This window comes from Diadema antillarum, unplaced genomic scaffold, assembly GCF_040938485.1.
Source record: "Diadema antillarum isolate AM-2024a unplaced genomic scaffold, OU_Dant_1.0 scf00000033, whole genome shotgun sequence".
Lineage (NCBI taxonomy): Eukaryota > Metazoa > Echinodermata > Echinoidea > Diadematoida > Diadematidae > Diadema > Diadema antillarum.
In genome coordinates this window covers 283,729-295,871 of record NW_027270922.1, presented here as the reverse complement: position 1 = coordinate 295,871, position 12,143 = coordinate 283,729, and the positions used below count along the sequence as shown (strand labels likewise).

Here is a 12,143-nt window from a genome sequence, read left to right as displayed (position 1 = left end):
GAAAAAAAATTCGTCGACCCAAAAATTACTAAAAAACATGATTTTGTGTACAAATCCAATGTAAATTGTGCTTTCGCAATTAATTCATATAGATATAAATATTTTTACTTTCAATGGCTGATAACGATTTATCTTAGCCTGATTATGCTTTAAAAAGTTTCTGCAACAAATTTTGGCGACAAAAACAACAAAAACAAAAAGTAAAAAACAGAGAAATACATAAGAAATTCAATAAACAATAAAATACATAAGAAATAATTATGAAGCTGAATTTTTGCTTCAATATTATTGTTAAGGATATTGAAAAGAACATGTTCACCAAAAATTAGAAGTCTTGGAGCTTTATTTTTTTCATTTATAGGCAAAAAAATATTTTTGCATGAATTAGCATAAATTAATTAATATAAATAACATAAATTGAAATTTGAAAAATCAAACTATACAGTCTTGTAGATTACATTGGCCTCTACCTTAGTGCAAATTTTCGCGAGGATCGCGCGATCCACAACCGAGATCTTAACCTGTTGAAGACTAGTCTTGAGTGTAATTGGGCAGGTGTCTCTGGGAAATGCATGTTACAGCAAAATCAGCTCATCCTTTAATGAATTGAGTAGAACTGATACCAGTGTGGTTCATTCTCCTTTTCACCATTTCAGAAATTTGATATTGTTCCCATGACAGGGGGAGGGGGGGGGGGGGGGGGCACTGATGAGTGTGAACCCAAAGAACTTTTTACAAGCTACATTCACATCAATGGCTCTAGCCTAGGTGCATTGTGATGATCAAATGAAAACAGATTGATAGTGTTGTTGTCGGTTAATGTACAACTGGATGTAATTTTTCACACTGGGCTTGGTAAGATGAATTTTGTGTGCTTTTAATTCCTCAGAATCAGGACATTATATTCATTTGTATAGCAGTACATAGGACAAGCAGAAATATATACACGCTTTTATTTTCATGCTAGATTCTGTTAGTGCAAATGCACAAAAATTTCAACACGCAAAAATGTCCATTTTTACATTATACAAATACTTCCCCCTCCCATCTTTAGGTCAGTGACCCCTTTCCTCCCCCCCCCCCCCCAAAAAAAAAAAAACTCTTTCTCTTCCCTATCTTGGCCTCACCTAGCCTATAATCTAGGCGGAGGATGCAGCTACATAATTGTATTGTCTTTGCTGTTACGTCAAGCATCTGATGCGGCAAGACTATTATCTTTGATATAGAGAAATGCCTGATGCAGCAAGACTCTGGACAGTCGAAGCATTCACAGCCTATATCCACTCGCCTTGCTTTCATGTGTTTGTTTTTTTTTCTTATTATAGACTATGACTCGGAGGTAGTTTTTCATGCAAATCCACTGCTCATACAAATGCAGTCTTGCCGCATCAGACGTATCACTTAATAGCAAAGACAATAGTCTCGCTGCATCAGATGTTTAGCGTGACAATATAAAGACCATAGCTGCATCCTCCGCCTAGAGTACAGGCCAGGCCTCACCTTCTCCTTAGTGCTGCTCCGGCGAGAAGAAGATGATCTCTTGAATGACCCCGAGGCGACCCTGGCCAGCGGAACATCGCTGGTGTCAGCCTCGTCGTCGGAGTCGGAGTCCTCGGTTTCCGGCTGCTGCATCAGACGGGAGAACTCCACCCCTTTCTCATGCAGCTCGCTCAGAGTTCCCACGGCCTCCATGTGACCCTTTAAAAAACCATGGCAACAGGAATGAAAGACTAAGCTGAGCTCATAAACCGAGATTACATACCAGATCTATTATGGGATATATGAAAGAGAAATTGCCGCACAATGAGATACACTTGTATGTTCTGAATATTTAGCCTATCACACTACTCAAATACTAGGTTATTTCCCATTACAACATAAACTGTAGGTTAGATATGATACGACAGATGTGTGAAGCTTTTGGAACTGCTGGGAGATGCAAGACACATAACGAGGAAATCAAAGAATTTAACAAATGCGTGCTCTCAATACTGAAATTCATGTACAGTACAAATCAAACTTAAAATGAAATCTTCCTTGTAACAAATCAAGCTATGTCAATTTTTACTCATATAATGTTCGATTTTGCATTTCATAATTGTGCCAAATATGACAAATATTTGCTTCATGTGGTGTACATGTGTGGACACCCCATCTAATGCACTAAACCTTACAAAGCAAAGAATTCACACCAGCATGTCAGTACAGGAGGGAGGTCTCACTAGGCTGTGCCAATTTCCATACAAAGGAGGAGTTTTCACAATTCTAGTACAGAAAAAATACGCTAAATCAGGAAGTGTGATATGGACATATTACTCCCTGCTTTCCCAATGACCAGTGAAAACACTCCCATTTCCAGGATGTGAAATACACTGTATTTCCATGCTCACCAGCACTGGGACACACAATTCCTTTTACTCTTGTGTTCCACATTCACACACCGAACTCAGTTTATAAACGGGCTTGCCAACTTTGATAATTTTATTCAAACCACTTACAAACCACCTGGTAAATTGCAATTATACTGTGTACATGTACCGGAGTTTGTTGAAAGCGTCCAAACCATACTTGTAGTTGTGTTATTAAATTTACATCACAGCAAAGCCTGCAATTCCTTTCACAATTTTCTTTTTTACACTGAATTAGTGCATTTCCAGCATTACTGCTTGTATAAAAAGTTACATGGTTTTGAAAAACAATGTTTTCAAAAAGTGTTCATGCATTGTGGTCTCAGAATAAGGTTTACACCGTGGGGGGGGGGGGGGGGGGGGGGGGGGAGGGTTACACCATGGCATGCAAAGAGTTCAACTATTATACAAATAGCAAATGGTCACGAGTGCAATGGTACAAGATTTCGCACCAGGTGAACGATAGAGGCGCTCTATTCGAGTGCGAAATCTTGCTTCATTGCACGAGTAAAGACCATACATTATTTGTTTTATACAACACCTCGAATGTCAACAGATGTCGTCCGCACGGATTCTTGAATTTAGCACAGAAATGGCAACCATTTTCTGTGAAAGACGAATGAGTAGCTGCACAGTCACAGTCACTGTGTACGTATGTATGCGAAGCTCATTGGTTGAAGTTGTTTACAAAAACGAGTGACAACAGTACGCGCTAGTAAGCGTGCTTGTAATTGTTGAGTGCGCGCGGCAAATGTTCGTTTATTGTGACATCAGAGCTGTGCCATGGAATTAAAACTTCGAGTCAATCGTAAGTTTAACACGGGAGTCAATGGAAATGGGTGACGTCAGCCATGCGCTATCCATTTTTGCTCAAACAAAATTGCAAGGCGGACAGCCACAGCGTGCGATGGAACTTTTCACTAAATGTCACATGATGGGCAATCAACGAATCGGACAGCTACCACATTCTAAAAAAGGTTTTGTATAAATCTCATTATCACAGCCTTCTTCCACTCACCTCCTTGAGAACGAGAATCTGATCTGCTGCACTGAGGAACTGAAGCTGATGGGTCACCAGGATGCGTGGCTTGTCAGCCAGATACTCCATGATACATCTTTAGGAAAAAGAAAAGAAAGATGTGCCCAGGCTTGGTCATCAACATTCAGTGATCCATTCAAACCTGACCTAGTTCTAAAGTTATCAAGTGAAGAGTTTGTTTGAAAAAAACCAATAAGTCCATTTTTGAAGATTTTGAAGCATGGTCTCTGTCATAAAGTACAAAATAACACCTTTTAAATGGTATATAGGTCACTACATATAATGGTATATTTTTGAAGTTATGGTCAAAAGAAGCAAAAATTTTCTTATTTTTCTCTTTATTTTTCTTGACCTTTAATCGCAAATATCTCCATTTGGCAAATATGGACTTATCGGTTTTTGCGAACAAACTCTTCAAGTCCACTTAGGTGTATAGCAGGGTGCCTCGGTCCAAAAGGAAGACAATGGTGGTACAATAGGGATTAGGGGGATTAGGTGATCTCTATTCATGGATAGACATCCCACAAAGAAAGTACTGCAGCCTAGGAGTCAATTAGGGAACAAAAACACAGTTAGGGCTTTTAAGAAGAAGCCAGTCTGCCCACTGCCATCACACCTGAAATGGGACAACAGAATACCATCTCAGATACCCAGGGTTAAATGCAGCTATGATAAAAACATAACAGTAGATAAATAGATGATAAAGTGGCTATACAGGATCCATGCAAGATGATCACATATTTTCTTGCCTTCCTTGTCTCTCTTGATACCGGTACCAAGTTTGTGCTCTCTTATCAACCAAGTGTGACAGTACTGATCGTAGAAGGTGCTGCAGCACTGGAAAACACACATTTTTCAACCCTGTGAACACACAATTAATGACTATGCTCTGCGACTTTCTTGCAGAAATGTGAGGGGAAAAAATTATTTTCGCAATAAAAAAAAAAATTATAATATCATGCCAGTCTATAATGACGACCATCAATAGCAGTCTTGCAGAATAAGTAATACTATATCAAATGATTTTTTCAAAGCTTTTTTTACTGGAAGTTCAGTTGATTCCCTTCAAACCCGACTGTAAGTCTGGCATCCTATTTAGGTAGACATTTTGAAGTCAAAGGGGCTTGAGCTTTTGATCTTGGGCAATAGAATCTTCATCAGAGGCAATAATGGGTTAGAGACAACAAGCACAGTCTGAGGAGGACTAGGGACACAGAACAATGAAAACAAAAGGGGTGGGTTAGAAGTCAAATGCAGGAAGCTAAACAGGTATAGACAGGGTATTAAAGCACAGGGGGTGGGCAGACAAAAGAAAAATAAAATGAGGTGGGCCAGAGATAATCCCAAGGATCAAAAGGGGGCAACCTGTGAGGGATAAAGATGAATAGGGAGGCAACATCAAACAAGATCAGGAACAACACAAGGGTAAATAGGAAAAGAGTGAAATAGCAACAGTATCAGTGAAGGGGAGGGGGGAACAAGCAGCAAGCCCTAAACCTAGTGTAGAAAGGGTTATTAAGGGAAATATTTTAACAGACTGACTTGGAGGTCAGAGTAGTACTCTTGGGATTGATATGAAAACAAATTTTCTATTCACTAGCACGCAGTTTTGGGAGACTACCAAACTTAATCTCAAGTATTAGACACCTCCCATATGAAGAAAGCTTCAAGAAACTCCACCTCACTACACTAGACGAATGATAGACACAGGAGAGCAGAACTATATTGTAATTCAAGTTGACAGAATCTTCAACAACATATACAAAATCAACCCAAGAGCAAGCTTCCAAATTGCTACACACCAGAGTATAAGAGGACATCAACTCAAAATTCAGAAGCAACATATGAGAGCTGACATCAGAAAGTACTTGGTACTCATTCAGCCAGAGGGTCATCCAAGATTGGAATAATCTCCCTCCAACAGCAGTGTATGCAACATCACTCAACAGTTTTAAAACAGAGTTACAGTCATTCTAGGGTTACTAATGGTGAATAGCCCCCTCACCCTTGCTGCACTACAATCTACTTTGGTACACTACCAAGATGGATGTACGGCACTTAAAGGGGAAGTTCGGACGATTATCAGCCGTTTCCCGTGTAAAGAACAATATTTCATGAACCTATTACTTTTTACCGATGAGAAAAGACCATCAGATACATTCACAATGATTTTTTGAAAAATTAAGGTAATTCTTCGTGTTCGAATCCGTCGCGAGCAGCCCTGCGTACTATCTGTCCCAGGATGCATTGCGCGTGACGTATCAGGCTCAGTTTCCTCAGCTGAGAGCACCGCAAGCACAGCCCAGCTACGCATCGATCTTCCATTGCACTGCTGATTGCGGCGCGGTATCTGCATGCTTGCCAAGGGCTGCCTAGTTGGCGCTACCGCAGGAGTCCGTACACCGTTTACGGAGTAATGTTACCAAACACTGTATTCCTTTATTCAAATCATCTTCAATATATATATATTTAAAATCCGTCAAAGATTAATGTGAAATAGTCGCAATTTCACGACATTTTCATTTTATTGAAATATTATATGTATTGTAATATTGCCGTACTTATTTGTGTCCAATCCATCATTTACATGTACATTCATTGGCTATGTATATTGTTGCCATCAGAGTGCCGTGATCAGGCATACATTTACAGAAGTACGTCTGCTGCTGCCAAATGCTATCACAATCCGCTATCGTTCTGAGTGTGAACAACCTGAGTTCAGTCTGTCAATTTCAGAATTATTGCCTCTCTTGTTGTCCGAGACTGTTGAGTATGTCTGACGGTGGCAAATTACGACCGTATAACTTTGAACTGCGGAAGAAACGCCAGCTTCATCATAGTACCGCCGCCGGTGGGGAGTATGATGAGGCTGCATCGAGTAGTAGGCCTACAAGGTTTGTAAGTTTTGACGTCAAACTTGTCACTTCTAATATTGGAGAGCCATCTGGCGCACCTTTCCTTCTCATTTTCTGGGTTCGGAATGGCAAAGAAAACTCTTCTTCTGGCCAAACGCTTGACACATTGGCATTTTCGCGTGCGAAGTGAAGCAATAACATAGATCATGCTCATGCCGCGTGCATCCGCAGATCCGCTGCATGGCCGGAACCACGCGGTACGCTACCGCTTGCTCGACCCGTATTGCCGTTGAGCAATGTGGGGCTAATACGTCACGCCGTCACGTGATCTTTCTAGCCGGCGTACAGAAATTGAACAGTTACGATTCAAAATTAGTGATGCTAAAAAATCGATTGTGACGAGTTGGGAGGGTATTTTTTAATGAAACTTAGTCATCTTGGTCCTTGATTTATGTAGATTATGGTGAAATTTAATCAAAATCGTCCAGACTTCTCCTTTAAGTAAGTTCAGTATGTTCAGTGAAAGACATGTACGACCTACTATTCACATAGCCTGTATTCATTATATGGACAGCTAGGACAGCTGTAGGTCTACTAATTAGAGAAGAAAATCAAGCCAGCCACAGCGGATATGCCAATCAGCAATCACTGATTGCTGAGGGTCAGCGAGACTGCACTTCCCTGAGTCCGACTTACTTCTCAAATATGTGTCTGCTGACCTCACTGTCCACAGCGCTGAGAGGGTCATCAAGAAGGTATATGTCCGCGTCATCGTAGAGGGCCCTGGCCAAGTTGATCCTGGCCTTCTGACCTCCGCTGAGGGTCACGCCCCTCTCGCCTACCATAGTCATGTCCCCATCGGGCAGTTGCTTGATGTCCTGGGCCACAGACAAAAAATGGACGTTGATGGCACTCTCAGAGTGAATGAGCCTTGAATCAACCACTAGGCATTGCATTTATGCTTGATGATGGAGAGTTAACTGTTGTGTGACTGGGCGAGTTTTACACAAAATTCTCACTTAAACAGCAGGCAGGTAAAGTGTTGTGAATTGATACTTACAGCCTACCAGGCCGTTTATCAGTGTGGTGAAAATTGATCTTGGAAATCTGAACTGGCTGTCTATTTCTGGAATTTCTCCTGTATTGAGACTTTTCAAAAATTGGAACTTGTAACATCTAATTCATTGCATCTATATATACAATCATCTTTGAAAGCATTATTACAAAGCTGAAAGGAATCTACTATAAAGTCACTACTACACATCACATGTATGCATCACCAAGAACACATATTCTGATGATATAACCTCCTCTGTGCCAGGTGTTCTGACAGTGTGTGCAATGCTAAAAAGGGGTTTTCTGTGCCAATCAGCACTCAAGGCATAAGAAGGGTTAAAGCTGGTCTAACTACAGTACAATGTAATCATTTACACATCAATGACTATCCTCCTGTGGGATTAGCAAGAACTTTCAAACAAAGAGCTACGTTTGGATAACCCTTCACGTCTATAACCTCTGCTGGCACAGGACATCTTATTACACCCTATCATATCTTGAAGGATAAACAAGAATGGGGGTTAAGACAGGGTCAACGTGCTTACCGTTGTGAGGGCACAGACCCTAATGATGCTGCGGTACTTCCGCTCAACGTAATCCCTCCCAAACGTGATGTTGTCCCTCACGGTGCCTCCAAACACCCAGGGCTGCTGGGAGGCGTAGGCGATGCGCCCCTGGGTCTTGATAGACCCACTCAGTGCCGGCAGCTCCTTCAAGACTGCCATTAACAGGGAGGACTGGAAGTGGGGGGAGAAAAGAAGAACCAAAACACACAGAAATTGATTTCAACCTTCAAAAACATGTCCGATATCCTTCTGAATCATAAGATTGAGAACAGCTTTGTAAGCTCCATCTTACTTTATCACACAAAATGCAAAAGGCTATTGTAAGTTTTGTACATGTACTGTATTTGTCTGTGTACTGAATAGAGACATGTTCAAGCTCAAAATCCAGTGACACAGTATAAGATATGTACAAATGGATGCAGCTCATTGCCACAACTCTGCAGGGTTTACAAAACACAACTGTCACTTCGAATGCCAACATTCCTACATCACAGTGTCATAGAGATTCTGAGGATCAATCCGGTAGATTCCTGTGTGCTATGTGCATCTCAATAGGCAAAGTCAAATAATGTATAACAACTCTCCACTGATTTATGGGGGAGTATAAAGTTGATTTACTTAATGCTACCACAAACATACCTAACTTCATGAAGACAACAGTCAGGTAATCCTCTCCATTTGACTGGGCATGCTCATGAAAAATCATGTCGAGCACAGTTTCGAGACTTGTCTTATAGTCATTTCTTCAGCTCTGACTCTTATCAGAATCTACACAATATAATCATCATGCCATAATTACATTGTATGCATGAATGATGCCAGAATATATCTCACTGAGCTCCCTTACATCTTGAACAACACTACGAGAAGTCTTCTTTACTGGTTTAATGATTACTTATGTTTCAACCTCAAAATCAAACTTGTATACAAGAGGACAGCAATCTTAACACAATTCTTTCGACTTTCTCTGGAGATGCTTGTGGTCAAGAATTTGTGACAGAAGACAGAAAAAAAAATAATTATGAAAGTCCTATCCCATTTTGTGGCAATATTTAAATTCAAATTCTTTTATTCTTGTATTGTGGCACTACACATTGACATACGGGGTACATTCACATATAAAAGACTTGAACAAAGGTTAGACTTACAATGTATGAGTAGAAATGCAAGTCATTCACTGGTAAATTGCGTAGGAAAAAACAATGAATTTCGACATACACACTTCAAGGATTTTTCATTCTGAAGCTGTCTCTAACATAGTACAGCTTAATTCTTATCAAGACTTGTTTGCTCAGCAAAGAAGAAATGTAAACATTGCTCACTGTATGTATTAGGGACAACTACACGATTGTTATTGTGGCTGCAACCGTAGTTTGCCAATAAGTTGCACCATTTATTGCTTACTTTATAATTGCACGACAAGTTTTATGTACAGTAGGCTCAGCATCACAGGGCAACAGTTACTACTGGAGTGATCTCATTGGTTGGGTGGCACTTAGAAAAACACTTCTTCTGAAAGTAACAGATCATATCTTCCACTCTTATTCCAGTAAAATCTATTGTCACTGCTCATGTGCACAACCCTATGCAAACGAACAGAATGCAACGTACCAACTTCATTTTGTGAGCCATTTAAATGAGATACTTCCTTGTTCAGCTCCAAATATTAGTTGCTGTCTTTTATGGAATGTTTGTCTTATTTTTTTTCTTTATTAATTTGTTTTATATTAGAGACAGAGGGCTTCAAACAAGTAAAACATCACATCTCATACATCCATGCAATACGAAGTGGGACACAACACATGTTTCTTCTCCTTGGGCATTGCATCATATCCTCTGTTAGTCTCAAGATCCAGACTTCAGCTTTTCCATTCCAACAAAACACACACAGGTGGAGTGTGATTCAATCTTTCTATCGTAAAATGATGACTTCAAACTCACTTCACTTAATTTCACAGCGACTCAATGCTCAAGCCTGCCTGTTGTAACACTCAGTTTATGAAATTTGCGTTCAAACAAACAATGAACTTGTGTAGACCAAGGCACCGTTTCATGACAGCTGTCAGTCCTGGGGGGCATTTCATGAAGCATTTTTGTCCGACAACTTGTCGGACAAAAATGCTCTCAGCCAATCAGATGCAAGGATTTCAGTAGCTTTTAACATTTTGTCAGACGAAATATCTGACAAAACGCTTCATGAAATGCCCCCCTGAGAAGTTGTCAGTCTCTGACAATTACCATTAATAGCAACAGTCAGTGGCCAGAGCTTCTCAGCCAAACAAAACCAAGGATTTTACTTAAATTGTTAGAGACTGACAACTTGTCGGAGCTGCCAACTTTCAAGAAACAATGCCCCCAGGTGATCACCCTTTAATAAGGAAGCATCCATTTCATTGTTTTGCATAGAATGCATTCACAAACTTTTTTCCCCCCTGTTTTCACAGCCAAATACTAGCATTTTAACAAACACTTTGTTGCTGTCAGGTGAATGTACTGGCAGGTACAATTCAAGAATCACAAGGCTTAATACATGAATCATCATCACATCAAAGATGTTTACCAGTATCTCAAGTGAAACTAAACATCAACATGTCCAGCTGTTTACCACAAACAACTTTTATCCTGCTTTAATATGCGCAAGGTGGAACTACAAACTTGCTTATATCACACATATACAATATATATGTAAACACAAACAAAGTAGTACATGACACTCTTGGCAATAGTAGGGCAGATATGTAACAAAAATTGGTTGAAATGCTCACATCCGGCGGAAAGTATGAAATTTTGCATATAGGGGTATTTTGGGGCACTGATTTCAAATATTGCCGGATCCAAGAGATCTGATCACGGGGTCGGCCGCCATTTTGAATTCCAATATGGCCACCATCACAAAACAAATTCAAAGATCCCTATCTTCAGTTCTGAATGACCTGTGGCACCTAAATTTGGTACACATGAGCGTTTTGACACATTGAATTTGATGACAGATTGATTTGGAGTGTATGACAAACATCGAATGGCCGCCATTTTGAATTCCAATATGGCCGCCTCGACGAAATATTCAAAATCCCTATCTCGATTTCTCAGTGGTGAGTGACCCTGAAATTAGGGATAAACAAGTATTTTAACATACTGAGTTAAAATATTAACTGATGTGATGTGTCTGACAAACGCAATGCCTGCTATTTTGAATTCCAATGTCACTACGAAGACAAACATCATGACTAACATTCACGGGCATGTCAAAAAGTGCAGCAAAAAGGAAGCATAAAGCGCCTTTCACTGACGTCACAATGTAAATACAGCAGCGCGCAATCTATCAGTTACAAACACGCGCTCAGTCAGGTAGCCTAATTTACAAACCGAGATAGAGATTTTCAACTTTCCAACATGGCAAATATGTATAAAAATTCAAATTGGCTGCCGTGCAGCTTGTCAGACAAATCAAATAAGTCTGTTATTGAAGTCATCATATCACCATGCTTTAATATATCAAATTCCAATGGCTAATGTCATTCAGAACTGAAGATAGGGATCTTTGACGGCGGCCATATTGGTATTCAAAATGGCGGTCGACCCCGTTGTTAGACCTCTTGGATCCGGCAATTTTTGAAATCAGCGCCTCAAAATACCCCTATATGCAAAATTTCATACTTTCCGCCGGATGTGAGCATCTTTTTCACATATCTGCCCCACTACAAGAGATGGCATGATGTAAGACACTCAGTACCTTGCCAGCTCCGACAGGTCCCACTACAGCCAGCAGCTTCTCTTTCTTCACTGTGAATGTTACGTCCTTCAGCTGAGTCATTTCCATGTCCTAAAGGAGACAGAGAAAAAGGCAGAAACTCAGCAAACTAGAAAAGCACTCGGAGAGCGCAGACCTCCGCCACACAGCTCATTTCCACCCTTTTCACCCATGCTGAAAAACGCCCACTTTCCCAGTATAGAAGTCTTTCTACCTCCGCCAAGGGAGGAGGTACTGTTTTCGTTACCGTTTGTTTGTTAGTTAGTTTGTCCGTGTGCAAAATAACTCAAAAAGTAGTCAACGGATTGGGATGAAACTTGCAGGAAGGGTTGAGAACGACACAAGTAGCAAACAATTAACTTTTGGTAGTAATCCGACAATTTTGGGGGAATTTATGAAGGATTTTTTTATATGTTGGCAGATAGGGTCAATGAACCTGGGAGTTGAGGCTGCGCGTATTTGAGGTTT

The 12,143-nt window shown here is 40.4% G+C and overlaps 1 protein-coding gene across 1 annotated transcript in view; it reads right to left on the bottom strand.

Moving 5' to 3' along the window:
- The window catches only part of LOC139743020 (ATP-binding cassette sub-family C member 4-like), a 60,306-nt gene that overhangs the window by 27,821 nt on the left and 20,342 nt on the right, over window positions 1-12,143 (bottom strand). The window contains 6 exon segments of the mRNA XM_071653529.1: window positions 1,501-1,698; window positions 2,317-2,319; window positions 3,427-3,523; window positions 6,999-7,180; window positions 7,904-8,095; window positions 11,658-11,747. Of these exon segments, the coding sequence (XP_071509630.1) occupies window positions 1,501-1,698; window positions 2,317-2,319; window positions 3,427-3,523; window positions 6,999-7,180; window positions 7,904-8,095; window positions 11,658-11,747 (762 nt within the window).